At 49.7% G+C, this 20,376-nt stretch overlaps 1 protein-coding gene across 5 annotated transcripts in view; it reads left to right on the top strand.

The window, feature by feature from the left end:
- Positions 1–20,376, top strand: part of Pag1 (phosphoprotein associated with glycosphingolipid microdomains 1) — a 146,206-nt gene that overhangs the window by 116,691 nt on the left and 9,139 nt on the right. For 4 of the 5 annotated variants that reach the window (NM_053182.5, NM_001195031.1, XM_011248151.3 and 1 more), the window contains 4 exons: positions 10,705–10,911; positions 12,239–12,290; positions 14,940–15,036; positions 17,183–17,769. In NM_053182.5, the coding sequence (NP_444412.2) occupies positions 10,781–10,911; positions 12,239–12,290; positions 14,940–15,036; positions 17,183–17,769 (867 nt within the window). In that variant the 5' untranslated portion in view covers positions 10,705–10,780. Of the gene's footprint in view, positions 1–2,055; positions 2,060–10,704; positions 10,912–12,238; positions 12,291–14,939; positions 15,037–17,182; positions 17,770–20,376 lie in introns of all 5 variants that reach the window. The other variant, XM_006530107.1, reaches the window with a different exon arrangement.

Below are 20,376 nucleotides of genomic sequence, written 5' to 3'. Positions count from 1 at the left end.
AGCACCCACGTAAACAGCCAGGCGTGGCAGAGTGTGTCTGCAATCCCAGGGCTCTCCCTAGAGCCCCTAACCAGCCAGCCAGCCAAATCAGTTAGCTCCAGCTTCAGTGAAAGACTGTTTCAAAAGATAAGGCAGAAAACAGATAAGATATCTGATGTTGAGAGTGGGCCTCCACATATTTACACATTCGTGTACACACACACACACACACACACACACACACACACGCATGGGCTCACACACACACACACACACACACACACACACGCATGCGCACACACGCGCGCACACACACTCATGGATACAGCGCACACACTCCCTCCCCTCAACAAGTCCATTCTTCCATGTCTCGCCTTTCCCAATCACAGCATGTTCCATGCTGCAGCCTTAGAGACAGCCCTCTTACCCTCCCCCACCCCACCCCACCCCACCCCACCCTGGCCTCCATTTTCTTCCCCAGGTGATGTGACTGGCGACCAGTAACACATGCTTCCCTGAGATCTTCAGAACTCCTGCCACCCCCACTTAAGATGCTGTTACATTTTTAATCTCTGGTCTTAAATATAAAACAGAAGCACGTTTTCTTCCCATCTATGCTGACACCTCCTGTCCTTGGAAGCTAGCCCATCCCCAGAGGGCAGCTGACCCTGCTGGGAGGCTGCACACACGTGGGCGGTGGGCCTTTCCACCCTGTGAACATGCAAAGACTGCCTTTGGAATTCACTCGACACATTGAGGACAGTTCTCAGCTTGAGACCACAGCAGTCCAAGGCAGTGCAGCTGTGTGAATTCTGTGGAGCCTCTGCAGCCATGCTACACAGAGCCAAGCTGCGGGGACTGTGGCAGACTGCGGGCTCAGATGGAACACAGTGAGGGACCTCACAGTCTTTTGCTCTCATCTTGCATGCTTGAAATATAACGCTAAGCTGTTTTCCTACTTGTGGCCAAAAATATATCTCTGGTTGAGAAAGTTTCCTCTTACAAAGTTGACCTATTTCTCAGCTCAAGATTGGATGTGTCCTGCTTAGCACACAGTTGACAGTTAGGGAATGAGAATATAAAAGAATTAGAAGTGTCCAGAGGTATGAGTCAAGAAGCCAGTAGGACCAAGCCAAGGAGCTACTTCCTGACCAGTAGGGGCAGGCTCTGGAATGTCATAACTTCAGGACATCCCAGGCTGAGCACACACTGAAATGGCTCCCGCTCAAGCCTGCCATCTGTAGGGTTTCCAAAGAACAAGCAAAGAGCTTCGGACCCCATCCGGCAGGAGTGTCTGCGTTGGTTTACAGGAATCCCTGGTTTACATTGAATCCCTGGGCTTTGCCCTGTTCTGGCGTGTTTCTTAGAGGCTGTTGGATAGCTCATGAATACGTGCCTAGGCTAAGGATGGGCTTTCTTTTTCTTTGTTTCATGATTTCTGGAGAGACACGTTTTTCACTACGTAGCCCAAGCTGAACCCTAATTGCCAGTTTTCCTGCTTCAGCCTACTAGGCTAGAATTACAAGTATGTGCCTGTAATGAGTCATAAAGTATAATGCCATGGAGCACTGAGGACAAGTCAGCATACACCATAGATCATGGCCTGATGCTCTGGAAGGAGTGTGGGGTTGCTTCCTGCCACTACATGCTGGCCACAAAGACTGCCTGTGATTTGTTTTTTCCCTTACGGCATCTGTTTAACTGGTTGGGCTCACTAATACTTCCCATGACACTTTCTGAGACACTCAGACAGTCCTTAAGAACCACCAGTGCAGCTTTTGTGCCTATATACACAGTTCTGAATTGTTGGCTCTGACTCTGAGAAACACAGCCATACTCATAAGACAGGAGAAGCTAGAAGCTGGGAAGGACTCTAAAATGACAACATTTCTCAAAAGGGGAAACTGAGGAAGGCCTGGGGAGCAGCTCAGTGGGAGTGCATAGAGCAGAGGCTGCACACAGCACAGAGTGTCTACTCCCTGAACGTCTCTCAGTCATTGGACAGACACAACAGCCTTGTAGTTAAGTGCTGTGGGAAGAGTGAACGCTTAGACTTCTGGTCACATGCTCTTCAAGCAAGGTGATGGCCAGGTTTCAGCACCAGGGAACTGGCCACAAATCCTCCAGCTCTCTATCTTGTGTATTGTATGGATGCATCATCTGTCAATTTAAAGGCCTATGGCCTATAGGAAAGGGTAGAATAGAAGGAGAGACATCTGGGAGGCAGAAAGAGTTCTAGGAAAGAACCAGGCATGAGAGATTCACCTGGAAAGCTGTGACAAGATGAATGTGTGGGACCTGAGCACAGGTAAGCAGCCAATTGGCAGAGTGTTGATTAAAATAAATGGGATGTTTTAACTTATATCTAGCCAGAAAAGACTCCAGCTATATGGTCAAGGTCTCTGTAGATATATTTGGAGTCTGAGTCTTATTTCTGGGAGCATGGGAATGGGTGGGAGAACAGGACCCAACTAATACAGATGACAAAGGTTCTACTGACAAAACTCAAGTATCTTATGACATGAGCTGAGGTGAAGGTCATGGGTTACCCTCCAGACAGCACCTTGAAATGCAGCCCCTGCACAATGGCTGAACTAGACCCTTCAAGTCATCAGTGAGTAGCTAAGATTACAGGCCTGTGCAAGCAAGCCAGGCCAGAAGGGTGCGGGTGCGTTTTCAACACACTCCCTGGAAGTGATGTTCAGGACTGCTGTGTCAGACACTGTGCTGCACAAGCCATGCTCCATCCTTCGTCTCCTGCACCGTGGGGATGGATTGCTGTGGCACAGAGAGGCTATTACAGACAGTCTGCTGCCATCTCTGGTCTTAAGTTTTGCTTCTCCAGTCCTGAGGGTTGAGCATTTTTGGATATACAGTGGTATCAGTGATGCAACAGAGGGCACTAAGAATTACCCCTGTCCTCATGCATGTGTGCTGCATGTGCCTGTAGCTGCAGAGGCTCCAGGTCAACAGCAGATGTTATCCTCTTACAGCCCACCTTACTTCTGAGGCAGGGTCTCTCGCTGAGGTTGGAGCTTACCATTTGTGCTATACCCACTGGCGGCAGAGCGAACTCTCATGTCGTTTTACTCCCAGCACTGATCAAGGCTGGATTTTGTGTCCATGCCAGGGGTCCAAACCCAGTTCTCACGCTTGTGCATCAAGCACTTTACTGACTGAGCCATCTCTTAGCCACAGATCTGAGCTTTGGAAGTACTGTGAGCTATAAGAGGAGGATTTGGCTGGGAGACATTTATGAGGAAGAGTTCACTTTTCAAATAAAGAAGCAGAAGTTTGTTTTTGTTGTCTTGTTATTACTCTGAAAACAAAGGCTGAGTCAGCGAACCTCAGAAGCCAAATAAAGTGGGTGTGAAGCAATGCTCAGTTGAGTGTGACGGGAGCTAGCACTGGGCTCAGGAAGCGTCTGCAGGTGAATACCACATGCATCACAGCCGAGCTGCTGCAAAGTGCCCTGACTCCCACAGACGACAGCCAGGGATCGATGCCCCAGGAGAATGAGCGGTGGACAAACTGGGCGTCATCCCAGAGGATGATGGCTGTAGCTCCCTCACCTTCACAGTCTGCCATCCTGCATGGGGGATATGAGGCCAGCTCTGGATGGCCTCTGAGAGTACTGAGGGCTGGTGGAGTAGGAAGCCCTTCTCTGACAAGGCCATTAACACAAAGGCCCACAGGATTAAATAAAACATAAACTAGATGGGCTGGAAAGGTGGCTCTGTGGCTAAGAGTACACAGTGCCTCAGAGTTCAGCCATGCACCTATACCAGGTGTCCCACAACTTCCTGCAATGCCAGTCTAGGATGTCTGACACCCCTGGCCTCCATGACACAAACCCACACATAGACGCATTATTAAATATAAATCTGCTATTAATCACAAGGTAAGAGGCTGATGATATTGACTCATCTATGGTTCTGGTGGATTTCTCTGAAGACTGGAGTCCCAGCTGGTGTATAGCCTCCTCCTCGGGTTCTGGGAGCCTGGGTAAAGGAAGGTGATTGGTGCTGTCTGTGCACAGAGAGACACAGAGGATCAGTTTGCTGTGTCCCAGTGGCCTGGCAAGCAAACCTGTATCACTCCTGCTCCTCATAGAAAGCCAGCCTGAAAGCTGAGAAAAGCAACTTCTTGCTCGAGGCCTCCTCAGAAATCCTGACGCTCTGCCACCTTGGAACACTTCCTTCTGAAGATGCATTCTGAATGCCCACTGTGGGACACACAGAGAGACCCATGGAAGAGACACTGAAGTGCTCAATTTTGAGTAATGGTAGACAGAAAAATTCCTTCTAAGATGGGGCCGTAACTAAATTTGGAGGGAGAAAGGGTTGTAAGAAGAGGGGACCTGTTCCAGAAGCCTGGAAGCTGAGCGCTAAAGGACAGGACAGTGTCAGAGGAGACGGTAGATGAGGCTGTCAGTGTGTAGAACTCTCAAGGGAGGGGGACAGGGAGTGGTCGTGTGTGAGAGTTAACGGGGAGACTGCTGGCTCTGAGACTCATGCTCAAGTGGTAGTGGTATGGCTGTCCCCAGAACGATCCACTTTGCTGGTTCCAGAGTGAGGGTCTGGCCCCAGGACACCCTGGGCTCCTTCGGCTTCTCTCCCTTGCCATGTAAGCCACCCCTGCATCTGAGAGTGCCCTTGCTAGTCTTCCCGGAAGCATCCTGACCAGAACCTAGTTTTCAGATTATGAAGATGCTGAGGTTTTTAAGGGAAAAGAGATGACTTCATCCCTGCCCTCAGAGTCCTTTTCCGCCAGGTCAAATAAGCAAGCATGCAGCAAAAAAGGAAGGATCCCCAAATCCAATTGCATGCTTGCTGAGATGTCCCTCATGGCCTGAGGCAAGCAAAGCCTCTTCCTCTGCCACCCTCTGATCACAGGCTACGTCACCTTGACCCAGATGCTCAGTGAATCCCAGCTCTGTCTGGAGTATGTGCAGCACAGGCTGCTAGAAATAACAAACCTTCTCTCTTCTCTTGTCCTCCTCTTCTCCTCACCCCCCCCCCCGCCACCCCCAAATCCACACTAAATCAAAATGAGGAAAAGCACTTAAAGAAGACGTTCCCCTCCCTGCCTAGCACTAGCTGGTGCTGGTGCTGGTGCTAGTGCCGGTGCCGGTGCCGGTGCGGGTGTGGGTGCCAGTGCAGGTGCCGGTGCCAGTGCGGGTGCGGGTGCAGGTGCTGGTGGTCATAGTCATCGTCATCATCATCGTGATATCTTACCACAGTGACAGAAGTGAAGTTAGGACAGAGGGCATGAAAGGGCTGTCCTGGGGTTCATCCCCTGGCCCACACATCCATCATTTTACATAGGGCAGGGATTTACCAGAGAATTTTGCTCCTCCTGACTGTTAACTTGTCTGGTTGGTTCATTTGTAACCCATACACAGTTTGCATACCTGGTACTGACAGCAGGAGCCATTCCCATGGGGCTGGCAACTCTGCCCTCCCTGGTCCCTTAGGAGAGGGGTCATAAACCAAGATGGTTTCTGTCATCCTTAATTACAGGTCCACAGGACAGCTGTGAAGCCATAATAACTATCATTACTGACCTGAACCTGCTTCAAAGGGGCTGCAAGTGTTCGCCTCCCTAGATAATCTAATCTGCGGGCCACCCCAGCCCTGTGAAGTGTTATTATAGGGCAGGCTGTGATCTGAGCACCTACCTGCTTAGAGCGTCTGCTAGAAAAGTGAACAGCTGCCCTGCTCTGCCCCTTTTGTTCTTCTTGCTGGTATTTGCTTTCCGTCCTCTTGGAATTGATTTGGGTGGCTGATAGTCCAAGCTAATGAAGAATTAAACACCAAACATGACCAACCACAATTATTCAGGACCTCTCCATGCTGCTCAGGCCTGTTCACTGGGACTGAAACTAGGGTTAGGCTGCCACCTTGTGGCTTAAAATACCTGCTTTAAAGATAAAAGGCCAATAGTTTTTACTAATGATTGAAATCATTTACTGATCAGTGAAATCATCAAATCTGTATATTTGACAGGATGATAATAGATTGTGGAGTTTTCAGCACAAAATATCTATCTATCTTGCTAATCCCAACACTCTGCAGGCAGGGGTGGTAGAAACAGGAGTTCAAGGCCCTCCTTGGCTATTTAGCCAATTCAAGACCAGCACATGGTACATAAAAAAAGTAAGTAGCAGAATGAATTTCAGCACAAGTTTATAACCTGAAGTACCCACCTGAGTCAAGGAGTTGTGTGCCCGAGTCATCAGAATTGCCATGCTTAAGAGGGGCGGGAAACTCCACTGCCCCTTTTCAGGACTGCAATGTATTTTTATTCATGACTGTCTGCAACTTGATTGGAATCAGCCAGTGTATCCAATAATGAAGCACACTATAAAGCAAAAAGACCTTGTGCACAACTGTTCACTGCTCTCTAGCTGTGTTAACACTACCACCTTCTGGAGCTCAGCTTGGTGTGATCCACAGGTGTCATAGTGTCACTTGAGGTCAGTAACGGTCAGCGGGACTCCTTTGCCCTGAGTCAGATCATCTCAGGGGTGAGCTAGAAACCCAGGACAATGGAAGCGCCCAGGAATCTACAAGAACAACCCTAGTAAAGACTCCTAGTAGTGGGAGAGATGGCCTGGAACAATAGTCTCCTATAACCAGACAAGACAAGTGGAGGGATTGAGACATAACCCAGCCACAAAGCCTTCGACTTACAATTTGTCCTGCCTACAAGATGCGCTGGAGTGGCACAGAGAAATTGTGGAAGTGTCCAACCTGTGACTGGTCCAGCCTGAGATCCATGCAATGACAGGAAGCCTAACCCTGGCACTGCCCAGAGGGCCAGGAACCAGAAGCTAGATAGCCAGAGACTTAGGATAGAACCAAACATTACAGGTCCCCTCACAAAAATCAAGTCAGTGAAATGATTCCTGAATCTCATAGACAGGAGCCCGGCATAATCGCCATCAGAAAGGCTTCGGCAGCAGCTGGTGGAAGCATGCAGAGACCCACAGTCAAACACTAGGTGGGGCTCTAGAAATCCTGTGGAAGGGGGTACGGAAGGATTGTGGGAGCCAGAGGAGTCATGGGCATCATAAGAAAATCCACAGAATTGATTAACCTGGACTCATCAGGGCTCACAGAGCATGAACTGACAATCAGAAAGCCTGCATGGGTCTGACCTAGGCCCTCTGCATTTATGTTATGGTTGTGTAGCTTGATGTTCTTGTGGGACTCCTTGCAGTGGGGGCAGGGGCTGCCTCTGATCTTTTACCTCCTTGTGGGGCCCTTTCCTCCTGCTGGGTCAACTCATCCAGCCTTGATAGGAGGGTTTATCATAGTATGACTGCGACTTTCATATGGATGTTTAGTTCATACCAGATTGCAGGCCTGACCTTGTCTGAAGGGAAAAGGAGGAGTGGATGGGGAGGGGGAAGGGAAGGGAGAAGAGCTAGGAGGACAGGAAGGAGAGGAAAGTGGTCAAGGTGGAGAGAGGAATAAATTTTTAAAGATTTTTTATTAAAAAAATATTTATATATGCAGTCCCAAAATCGGCTGCTCTTTGTTTTTAGTAAGGTTGTTTGTTTGTTTGTTTGTTTGTTTGTTTGTGACAGGATCTATCTTTGTAGTCCTAGCTGTCATGGGACTCACTCTGTAGACCAGGCTGGCCTCAAACTCACAGAGATCCATAGATTACCTATGCCATAGATTACCTATGCCTCCCAAGTGCTGAGACTAAAGGCATGTGCCACCATGACTGACCTACAAAATCAGTTATTCACGACGAGTCTTTTCCAGAAATGTAACATGCACCCTACGTAAGGACCACACTCCCATCCCTGCCAAGAAGGCGAAGAGCACAAAAGTCACACCATACACATGAATGGGAGTGCGTTCACACAGGGAGGGTACATTGCATCGCCACCTACTGGGCAAGCAGTGTATCTACACAAGTGGGCAGGAAGTTGTAAAGAAGCTGGGTTGTAAAGGAGCCTGGGAAAATTCAAGGCAGTATCCACGTGAGGTGTTGGTGGCAGAATTATGGAGGCAGATCCAGAAAGAGGTGGAGAAAAAAGAGTGTAAGATCTCTAGAACAGGAATAGTCCACTCTGGAGGTGAGAGGTGTGACTGTACACATACCCTGATGCCACGCTCCTCTGGAGACCGTTTTGTCTCCTGTCTCTCCTCCGCCCCTGCTGTAGCCTCAGTCCTCCAGTCAAGTAGCAGTGGGGCACTGGGGTGGAAGCCGTCTGTGGCTGAGCCTGAGGTTTTACCCTGGCTCCCCGAAGTGAACCAGACAATTACTCTTCTCATTATGAGATTTTTGTACAGGGCAAGAGCTGGGGAGGATTTCTTTCAGTGGCTTTTCATGAAGTTCTAATTGAAGGGGGTAAGCTGTAAGTTCCATCTTTTATTCAGTAGCTCTGAGTGTCCCCCTTTCATCCTCCCTCCCTGGACTGTCATGCTAGGCTGGTACCCCCCACACTTCACCTATTCCAGCAGCCGCCTCCTGTTAAGAGAACAAGAAAGAGGAAAGATGAGACGCGTTCAGAAGTGGAGGGAGCCCTGGAGAGCCCTGCGTGCAGGCTCCTGGTGCACCCGCTGCTCTGCCCCGAGCAATTCCACAGCAGCTATCATCTACAAAGTTTGCTCTTTATAAATCACATTGATTAATCAGGGTGTGGATGAAGAAACAAAACTGTGTGTGTACAAGAGATGGATCCTTTGTCTGTGTTTCTGAAAGTGTTTCATGATTTGCAGCTACACAAAATTATATCAGAGGTCACTGTGACTTAAATGCTCTCCCATGTGTATTTTAGAAACCTGTCACTGCGGGCACGGTTTAAAGTGAATTGTTCTTTGTCTCCTGAAATGTGGTGGTTACTTACCCATGCAGAAGCAATTTGTCTGTGTGTCACACTGACCCTGTTGTGTTTGCAGACATAATATATAACCAGGGGAAGTTCCATATTACCCAAGAAACCCCAAAGCATTATAGCGTTAGAGGGGTATCCATGCGCACTGGCAGACAGGGCGGTCGGGTCTCCTCGGCTGTACTCTACCTCGGCTATGGGCTTCCTTGAATTTGCAGGTAGATGTTTAATAGAGCATTCTGCCTCTGTTGCAGTGGCTTCGACTTACCCTCTTTGGTTACATCTGGTTTGTCGCTGAGATGCCCTACAGGTGCCAGCACGTGCGCACTCTCAGACGGCCACGTTACTACAGTAATATCACTGAACCAAGTGAAAATGTAAAAATTCGTGGTCTTTCTGCAAGAAAAATTTAGTTATGATTCATTAGCCTAACACAGAAGTCATGTTTTCTTCCTTTTCTGCTTGCTTGAGCATAAACTTCAGGCTGTTCCTCTTAATTAGAATGTTCTGGAGCTAACCAAATGGGTGTAGTTTAAATAAGGCCTCTCTTACCACAGCTAATGTTAGCCTGGTATGCTCCTCTATTCTCCGTATGTCTCTAATATGGAAATATTTGACAGTGTTTACAAATTACAAAATAACAAATAAGGAGCACTAGCCTGAGCACTGTCAGCAGCATGATGGCGGGAACAGAGGGATGGTCCACGTGGAGGAGAACATGGCTGCGTGGAGACCGGGTCCAAGTGGAGGTGGTCAGTGCTTCCCCTGGAGCGGGGAGCAGTAACTGCGAGAGCAGTCAGTGGCGGCTGGGAACTAAGTGCGGGTCTTATGCCTGCTCTGTGGTTCCTTACACATTGGTCTTGCCCTCTGCTAAGGTCGTGTCCTCAGCACAAGCCTTTCCTCTGAAGGTGAATTTGCTGGGTACCCAATATCAGCTCAGTGAAAGCTCCTCCTTGAAAGTGAAGCCACACTCTAAGTGGGCAGCAGTCTGTGGGCGTGTAGACAGACAGACAGATAGACACTGGTTAATCTCTAGCTCTAAGGAAAAGGGCTTGAGGAGCTACGGGGATAAACAGAGGCACGGGAAGGAAATTGCTATTTTGCAAAATATGTGTCTAGGAAACCAGTGAGATGGCTGAGATGTAAAGATGCTCACCACCACGCCTGACAGCCTCCACAGTTGTCCCATGGGGCACATACATATGTATGCGCGCGCACACACAAACGCCTATATAAATAAAAATGAATTTAAAATTGAAAGTTAGGAATTACGTACGCACATACACATGTGTAGCAAACATTTCATACTGCCTTGGCTAAGGCGTATTAACGCAAACAAGCATATTTTGCTTGCTTTGGGGTGCTGGAAGTCTTTATTGACTCCTCATACTAAGATGATAAACTACCCACTGCTTTGGATGCTCTGCTACACACTGGTGCATCCCCAGTCAAATCCCATGTGAGGAAATCAAACATCACAGCACAGACTTGAAGAGAGCCAGCCAGGTTCCAGGCACGCCTACCTTCTGTGAACATCGCCCTGGCGGCTGTGAGGCCTTGCTCCTGACAGGGAGGCTCTGTGTTTCTTATGTGAAGTGCTGCTAGAGACCTTTCAGATTCTGAAATAGAGGTAGCTAACCTGGAGAGAAGACACAGGTGTGAGCGTGGCATTCCTGTGGCTGTCGGAGTCTCCTCGTACACAACCGTAATTTTACATGGTTTCAGCACACATGCATTTCAAGCTTCTGACAGCACCACAGCAGCACTCAGCAATCAGGTCAGGGTTCTTTCTGGTTTGGGATCTTGATATCGGGACTGCTCAGCCTTTCCCGGGAAGGGATTCTGAACGTGTAGTGTCGTTCTCTCTGCAGGAGGATGAAGCCTTCTAGACCCATGTGATCTCCTATGAAGAACTGACCCCACCTGCTGGTCACCCCAGCTCCCACCATGGGCCCTGCAGGAAGCGTACTGAGCAGTGGGCAGATGCAGATGCAGATGGTCCTGTGGGGAAGTCTGGCTGCCGTGGCCATGTTCTTCCTCATCACCTTCCTCGTCCTCCTGTGTTCCACTTGCGACAGGTTAGAACAAACATGCATGTTCTAGAGCCTAAACCTGCTGTTTTCCCTGTGTCCCACGGAGCCTCTTTATTAAGAGCCTCCCTGGCCCACATTCATGGGTTGGTCACAAAGGGCATTCTTCATTCGTCAATTGAAAATGCTTATTGATCTTCCTGGAGGGCAAAGCAAAGAGCCCTTCCTATCTAAATGTCTGGAATGAATTCTGCAATTCTTTGAGCACAGTCTTTGTGTGCTGTCTTTGGCCATGGGCATACTGAAATCTAAGTGTGAGGTACTACATCCTGTTGCCACAGTGGGAAGTCACTGAGGGTGCTCACTATTGCGTGGCCTGGAGAGCTCACATATTAGTAAAACTGTGTGTGATAAACTGCCCTTTAGGAAGACATAGGCTTGTATTTCCTACAAGAGAGGCTCACTGAAAATGGAAGCCTTTTTTCTCTTTTTTTCAGCATTATACTTGTCTCCCTTGGCTCAGGGAGAAGTGAAGTTCTTTGTAACCAAGACGGATGCCCAGAACTGTCAGAGATGATGCAGGGTGCAGCCTTCTGGTCTAGCTGGGAGCCAGTGGGAACCAGCTTAGCCAGCTCCATACTCAACTCTCTCGATTTGGATCCCATTCTAAAATCTGTCAAAAAGAGAAACCCATGCCCTCTGGCCTCTGCAGCCTCTCCTAGTCCCTGCCAAGCAAGGACTCAGGTCTTGAAGGACAGGACAAGCCTAGAGACACTAGACTTGGCTCCCCAAAACTTCAAGAATCTGCTACTGTAATGACTCACTCTCCCGCTAGGTGTCACCCTCTTCTCGCCACAGATAGAAATGTGGTCTTTACAACCAATGGCTTTCTTTAGCCTGTTCTGTGTAAAACACATTCTGTTTTTACTAGGCAGACTTTTCCGTAGACTGGAAGTACCTATGACTCATCCTGAGAGAATGTCACCTCCCTGATGTGCCAAAGTAGTATCTCCCATATTTTCTCTCATCCCTTACGGCACGTGACTTCACAGACTCTTAAGGGAGAAGATGAGGTCATTGTTAGGATTTGCTAAAGAATAAAGGCAGTGTCTGTCATCTGAGTGTTCCAGGCACAGACAGATCCTGCTTGCAGCCCGCTGTCTCCCGTAGTGAACTTGACCCTCTGGGAAGGGGTGTGCCAGAAGCGGGCTCAGCCTTTGCTGTAGGTCAGGACTTTTTCTGATCTAGTTTTATTAACCTGGTTAATAAAACCAGAGAGGCGGAGCTGATAAATGTTAGGCTAGGGAAGTATGGTGTCCACTTCACTTTAAGGGACACATTTGACATCAGAATGGTATTTTCTTCTCCCTTTCAGAGAGAAGAAGCCACGGCAGCATAGCGGGGACCATGAGAACCTGATGAATGTGGTAAGCCTCGGTGTGGCTGTCTGTCTGTCCGAGTACACCTCTCCAGGCATGGCGCTACTGGCTTTCGACACAACTGAAGCTGGCATGGGGACGTAAATGGATATTAGCTGTGGCTTTCTGTATACTGTATGTACGGCTGGGAGCCTGGCTTGACCAGTGTTCAGGGTAGCTTCTGCAGAGATGTCTTCATGCCCCTCCTGGTCTGGGAGGGCTGTCACAAGGAACAACTAGACAATTCATCTAAGATTTCTTGTCTCTCTGCTCTGGAGAGCAGAGTCCAGCATTCAGTGTTGTCACACGAGCCCCTTCCAGAGCTAGATCTGTTCCCAAACTCAGCTCCTTAGTGCACACCCACCTAGTCCTTGCTGTCACCTTCCCTCTCTGAATGTATGTCTTGAAGCCAAGATAGCAACTGTACCTCTCTGACTTCAGTCCTAACTAGTGCCATCTGAAATAGCCCTGCTTTCAGATGAGGTTAGGCTGTGGCACTAGGGACTGAGATTTTGGCATGCATTTGGGTGGCGCTGCAGCCATTCATCGGGGCCTGGAGCCCACAGCATAGCTTGGCCTTGGTGCGTTATCGGATCGTCAGCATTTGATGGGATCCTGAGAGACCCAGCAGTCTCAAGGAGAGAGCTGTCCACCTGGGTGGTGACCTTTTGTTGTGCCCTTAAGTGGCAGCAGCCTCAGCAGCTGTGTCTGCAGGGCTGGGTTGAGCTCCCGCTGGGCCCCAGGGCAGGTCTAGGAGAGAGGGCGCTTCCTGCTCCCAGCCAGGAAGCACATATGCATTTAAACTCTGGGGGGCCTGGGCTGTTTGCACCCAGCAAGCATGTTCAGAGCACATGCGTGAGGTACCAGGCTGCCTGAACCCCCACTTCCCAGTGTGCCTGTAGCCCAAGCAGACAGGAAGCTCCTCCTGGACCCCAGCCAGGGCTCTCTTCCTTTGTCTGAGACCACCCATCACAGCCACCCCGGACCTCAGCATCTCTCCTGCCCTGACTGATGTTCTCCTGCTATTTTCACCTCTTATCTTGTCTCACTCCTTGTTCCCAGTGTCTCTATGCTCCCCAGTGCTTGCACAGGGTAGGGGAGGAATGGGGGGTGGACAGATAGGCCCTGTCTTTCTTCAGAGCCCACCTTCCTCAGTCAGGTGGACAGGAGGTTGTGGCTGAACTCAACTCGAGCCTCACTTCCTCCTAGTGCTCTCAGGAATGGCGAGACCTGGCAGCTCAACCTGAGTACTGTATGAAGCCAGTGTTCAGGGGTGGGACCAAGCTTTGCCGGTCACTCTGATATGGGCATCCACATGAACGCCGGTCATTCTCGATCTTTCATCCCCGTTATTCTGCCTGAGGACAGCAGCCTTTGCGGGCAGGGAGAGTGCCGCCTCTTCATTCTCTTCCCCACATAGGATCTCCTCCACACACCTCCAGGACAGACTGTATCCACAGGATGCCTGCTGACAGTGCCAGTGAGGCCTGCACACAGCTGCCCACTGAGCTCCTGACTTCCCTAGACCACTCCCAGTTTGCTGACTTGTTTCTCATGGGGGCTAAGATGGGAAAGAGCAGTTCAGACAGAGATTATAGAAGCTTGGCAGTGGCGTGCTATGCAGGAAGCCTTCCCTTGGTCCCCCTCTCTGTCCCCTAAGGACACTGTTTCTCCAATATGAGCATCTCAGGGTCCTGGCAAAGCACAAACACTTCAAGTCACTTTATAGCAGCAGATGCGAGCAGTATTGGCCCAAAGAGCAGACTTCCCGGACACTGGCGCACTGCTGCACTTCAAGGGCTACTTATTATCTGTTATTATTTGATTTCCCATCAGAGTCAGTAAGATTGTGAAGCCAGCGACCCAAGACTCCTGTACAGGTTGCATCAGAATTTCCCTGTGATATCCTGAGACCTGGGCTGTGTCTTGGGCAGCAGAAGCCATTAACATGAAGAGGGTAGGGTCCGACATGTTAGACAGAACACATCCAGAAGCAGCTGCTGTCTTCTGCCCTGTGAGGACTCTGCCTGCCATGTTGTTCCAGGCAGTCCACACAGCACCATCAGCCCAGAGGAACAAAATCAGTTCTCCCAAGTGTCTGTGCATCTCTGAAAGTAGGAAAGGTTTGCAAAGCAATTATTCAGTAGATGATCGTTTCAATAAAGCTCGGAAATAGGCTCGGGAATGTATAGCATTAAATGCTGTGTTGACCATGTTTAAATCTCTTCCTGTCGGGACACTTTGCTGTTTGTTTGTCACCACCTGTGTTTTAGGGATGGCATTGATCCCTGCTGGGCTCTGTTCTGACCCACACAATAATCTGTGGTCTCCATTCCCCTTGAGCTAGGAAAACACAGTGTACCCGTAGCCCATCTGTAACCACCTGGTGAGATGCGCTGCCTGCAGTCCTGGGAGACCCCCAGTGCCTGAGAGACCAGAACCATACTTAGGAAATAAGTTCAGCCATTCTCCATTGGAGAAAGTGGTCCCCACTCTCAACACTTGAGTTTATCTAGTTATCCATGGTGTTCAGTCTAACCGTTCTTGTTTTACCTAACTTTGTCAATGGACTCTGGCATTTCTTTGGCTGCTTTGATTTTTGGAGTATCCGCTGGTGCCCAGCAGATTCTTAATAGAAGATGTGTTTGGATTTTTCAGCCTTCCGACAAGGACATGTTCAGCCATTCGGCAACCAGCCTGACAACAGATGCACTGGCTAGCAGCGAACAGAACGGGGTGCTCACCAATGGCGACAGTAAGTTCTGCAGAGGAAGCACTGGGGAGCCTTAGGCTTTGAGCAAGGTGCTCGGGGGCGGTGGTGATGACTCTGCCCCAGGGTTCCCAGCACCCACGTGGCAGCTCACAACTCTCCCTGACTGTAGTTGTAGGGGAGCCTCCGCACGCACCAGGCATGCAAGCGATGCAGATGACCAGTAGGGAATGTACTCTATCCCAGTCATTGTTACTACCAGCTAGAGGCCTCATTTGCATAGTGGCTGCTGGTGCCGGGTACCCTCTTGGAGTGCGTGCTGTCATTCCTTTCACTGTGCCCACACACAGGTGGCACTGTCCCCAGTCTAAGTGAGAGCACAGGGCTACTGGATTAAGTTACCACAGTCTAATGCTGCAGTGGCTGGAGTGACTGACAGCTGGCCAGGTCATGAGTATGAGGTGTCTGCCTGCACCCTGCTGGGGGCTGATGGAGTCACCTGCCTGCATCCCTTCCTGGGTTGCTTCTCCCGAATCATCAGGTCTTTCGCTAGCCTTTACTCTTTCACTGTTTAGGACTATGCAGTCTCTTGTCTAGGTAACCAAGGTTTCTCTACCCAGCCCAATGTTGGCTGACTACACATGGGGAGTGGGCAGGGGAGGGACAGCACACTCACGGAGTTGCTGTGTCATTCAGCATGTGGTTGCCAGAGACTAGGACATGGACATCTGTGAGAAACCAAATCCTTGTCACAGAGTCATTAATAACCTGACTGATGTTGTTATCCCAGATTTTGAGAATCTGTAACTTGAAGCAGGGAGCCCAGCTCTAAGGCAGACACTTAGTCTAGGGCAGGCATGTTGTTCCACACAGTGTGCACTGACTGGCAGGTGGAGTCGCAATGATTTCTTCCCGCTTTGCTGTCACCCAAGGCAAGGAAGGGACCTTGAAGGTCATCAGCAGTGGTACCCAAGGCTGCAGGTGCCAGTGCCCCTGTGTTCTGAGACCAGATAGCTAGAGCCCCAGCAGGAGCCACTCCTGCAGGAGAGGCTAGGACTCTAAGCCTGGCTGCTAAACCCTGCGGCTAAGGGTTTCTTTTCCTCTCCCTAACAGATGGCTGGTCTACTCTTCCATACAAGTATACAATGTGGTTTGCTCCCGCTCACCCTCACTCCCCTCTCACCTCCACGCATCCTGCTAACCCCGTCCTCTTCCCAGATGCCCCCTCCTCCGGTTTTGGCTCACTTGGGTTGTTGTTGTTGTTGTTCTATGGGGGGGGGGGGGAGCTGGGCGCCATGAGCAGCTCCCAGCTGACACGATGCTGCTAATTTCTCTCTGCTGTACAGTGAGATCCAGTTCCTAATGAACTTGGGTTGATATAAGCACCCTAAGAGCAAATTCCATTCCACTTGCGTATGGTCGAACAGTCTCTGGCACCTAGCCAACACTCAAAAGCCAGATACGACTGACCGACAGGTGTCATGGTCACCACTTTAGAGACAATTCAAGGATGTCCTGGCTGGACTCCTTCTAAGAGGAGGCAAGGATGTGAGGCTGCAGTGATGTGGAAAGAGGGCACAGAGTTTCCGGGCTCTTTTAATGATGGCCTAAGGGTCCATCATGGTGTCTCAGCTTCTGCTATGTCTGCCAGATGGAAGAGACTGGTGAACTGGGAGTGGGAAGAGGCTGCTCCCTCATCTAGGCAGGGACCAACTCCAGTCAGGGGAAGAGAGGACACTCATGCCCCATGGTTTTAGAGTCTTGTAGTCTGGTCCCAGGGGTTGTCAATTTTGTATGCTACACTAGGGGTAAAACCCAGAGCCCGTGTGTGAGGCAAGCCCTCTGCCGCTGAGTTACTGCCACGGCCCGCCCTTTACCCAGCCTGGTCTTGAATTCAGCCTTCCTGACTCAGCCTCTGTAAGAAGCCCCGCCCCCAGCCCCACCTGGTGCCTGGCAAGCCTACTGCCTAGTGGGTTTCAGCAGGAGTGGTACGTAATGAAGTCAAAGCATAGCCCACATCATTTATTCAATTTTGTACTGGGAATGCTACCGTGAACCGGTTCCTTTCAATGTAATGGAAATAAGACGGTGCATTGGCACTGAAGTCTGCAACTGAGCGTCAGGTAAAACCAGGTTTGTAGTGGCGACATCGTGGTCCACGCACTGGTTATTCACACCTTTTCCCCTTCAGTTCTTTCAGAAGACAGCACGCTGACCTGCATGCAGCACTATGAGGAAGTCCAGACCTCGGCTTCCGATCTCCTGGACTCCCAGGACAGCACAGGAAAGGCCAAGTGCCACCAGAGCCGGGAGCTGCCCAGGATCCCGCCTGAGAACGCCGTGGACGAGATTCTCACAGCCAGGGCTGCAGACACGGAACTGGGGCCCGGAGTGGAGGGGCCCTACGAGGTGCTCAAGGACAGCTCCTCCCAGGAGAACATGGTGGAGGACTGTCTGTATGAAACAGTGAAGGAGATCAAGGAAGTGGCAGACAAAGGCCAGGGTGGCAAGTCCAAGTCCACTTCTGCCTTGAAGGAGCTTCAGGGGGCTCCCATGGAGGGCAAGGCCGACTTTGCTGAATATGCCTCTGTGGACAGAAACAAAAAGTGCCGCCACAGCGCGAACGCAGAGAGCATTCTGGGAACTTGCAGTGACCTGGACGAGGAAAGCCCACCTCCTGTCCCGGTTAAGCTTCTGGATGAGAATGCCAACCTTCCCCAGGAGGGAGGAGGACAGGCAGAGGAGCAAGCTGCAGAAGGGACCGGTGGACACAGCAAGGTGGGCTTGGGTCATGCTGAGGCTACCGCTCTGAGAAATACATATATAAATACTAGCGTCAGCTGTGCCTGCATTTTCACCCTCTGAGCCTTACTGAGAGATTGATGTATATAAAACCTTTCTCAGCATCTCATTTAGATAGTTTCAAGATTGTATATTATATATCTACTTAGACTGCTATTGCTGCCTTCATATTGAAGACTAGGAACCAAATAGGCAGACTCTTTACCAGACAGCTTCCCTCGTCTCTGCCTCAGGCAGCCAGGTAACCTTGAGTCTTTGAGGAGAGTCCCACAACTCAGCGCAGAGCGGCCTTTACAGAGAGTCCGGATGTGCAGGGCCCCTGCTTGCAACTTACTGTGTATATTTTCCTGTACACCAGCTAGCAGCTCTTATTTTTCACAAGTTCCTAAACAATATTTTAAAGTCATTTCTAAGATGTTAGCAGAGATCTAAAGTACATCAGTAGTCCACCATAGTCTTCAGTGCATGTGTCTTACAGAGTCTGCACCATGGTGAGCCTCTCACCTGGGGACCGGCCAGATTGTCCTCACAGAATAACTAAGCTGCACTGCGTCAGTCTGCTAATACCAGACTGCTAGCATCTTCCAGCCGCAGCTTCCTCTCGGGCCTTTGCAGGGAGGAGCAGCGGAGGCAGCAGTAGCATTGCTGACGGGCAGCCCTCCTGTGGCTGCACTGGTTGTATTATGAGGTCGTTCTTTGCACTGTTCTGAGTGAGTTTGTTTCAACGTTTTACATTATCTATGAAATCAGCTGTTGCAAACACCATCAAAGTATCTGTAAGCATTCCCATGAAGTGCAGTAGTTTCTACCCTTCATATAACCAAAGACAGATGAAGCCAATATAAGTCTGCACTGCCTAAACTAGCTAAAGCTTTTTAGTGGCAAGCACTTGGAAGATAAAAAGGTTAGTTGTTAGTAAGCAGTTCTCCCGGTTTCACATTAAAAACTGGAAATACACATCTAAATTATCTCTTCACATTATACACGCAAGTAATCTTCCATGGAAACAATGCCAATTTTATGTGAACTAAGAATTTCAAAGGTTTAAATGTTTATCAAAACAAAGATTTTATTGAGCATCTACTGCATGCCTTCTAGGTGTTAGTTAATACACCAGTGAACAAACATAAATTAATGAAAACCCCAGGTCATGTGGAACTTCAACTTTAAGCAGAGCTTTAATACAGTTTAAAGGGAAAAATAAACTAACGGAGATTAGAAGTAAGCAGGGGTGGAGTACACCTTGGACAGAGTTGTTGTGTGTGACGGTAATCCTAAGCAGAGTTACGGAGCAACGAAGAAAGCTGTACATGTACTCTTTGGGACATTGTACAGCTTGACCACTTGGAAGCCCCTAAGTTATAGCAGTGGCTGGTATACAGAGGGAGCACGGGGTAGGAAATAGCAATGGACAAAGATAAGGGCAGTTTGCAGACAGGTACCTGGATATGAACTTAGAGAGCCTAGGCTCCTAGTCAGGACAGAGGCAGTAGAAGTGATGAGAAGAGCTAGCTATAGCCAAGAGCTCAGCTGGGGGTGGGGTGTCATGTTCCAAGGGCTGGCACAGCTGGTGGGCACAGGAAACCAGCAGGAACCCAGCTGGAGTATCACAGGCAAGCAGGAGCTGGGGCAGAGCTGAGCCTCTGTGTGTGTAGCATGCCATACCTTTAGAGAGCAGGACTGGTCCCAATTTTGACATAGCTCAGGGCAGCTGCAGAATGACTGGTCTAAAAGGGAAGGCTGGGACTAGATTCATATGGTTTAGGACCAGTAGCAGAAATGTGGTATTTAAACATATAGGGTTAGATGAGTGTCTTTTAGGGCCAGAAGAGCCCCAGGAACAGGGCTCTGGGGACGGGGAAATAGCAGGAGAGACCAAAATAGGGACAAAAACCAGGAAAGGGAGCAGGGTTGCTGAAGACCAGGTAAAGGAAGTGTAGGGAGGAAGGGCTGACCTCAGGTCACACAGGACAAGCCACACATATTGATGTGGCCATCTTGAGGGACCAGGATGAAGAGTTTCTCAGACTTGTGAAGGTGGAAACTCAGCTGGAATGGCTGCGAAGACCATGTGAAGAGGAGAGTTCATCTGAGGCTTTATTGTACCACAGTGAGAAGAGGACAGAGCTAAAAGTCCAGTTGAGCTTGTTTGAGCGCAGTGTATGGCAAGAAGTTCGTTTGTAGTAACCAAGAAGGGACTGAGGGACAGTGGGGACAGGGTAGAGTCCAAAGAAATGTATTTGCCTCTTCAAGTTTTCTCAGAGAATCCAGAAACAAGGCTGTGAGCTTGTGTGCACCAAGTAGATGGGCTGGGGAGGAAACGCAGGTAGAGTATGCCTTAGAGAAGTGGCCTGAGTCAGGGAGCCGCTCTCGGGGCCCACCCACTGGGAAGACAGCAGAAGAGGAAATGAAGGGGGAAAGGAAGAAGTAGCTACATTCACAGCAGTGTTGGGATTACAGAGAGGAGCTGAATAAGGAAAGCTGGCATGGCGAAGACAGAGAGGGACGAAGAGGAAGTTAAGGCCTGGGCCAGTGAAGGACTCTGGGAGACAGAGAAGCAGCTGCCAGTGTGGGAGAGACATG

Source organism: Mus musculus, chromosome 3 (assembly GCF_000001635.26).
Source record: "Mus musculus strain C57BL/6J chromosome 3, GRCm38.p6 C57BL/6J".
Classification (NCBI taxonomy): domain Eukaryota; kingdom Metazoa; phylum Chordata; class Mammalia; order Rodentia; family Muridae; genus Mus; species Mus musculus.
Note: the sequence above shows the minus strand (reverse complement) of the source record. Positions and strands in the feature narration are given on the sequence as shown.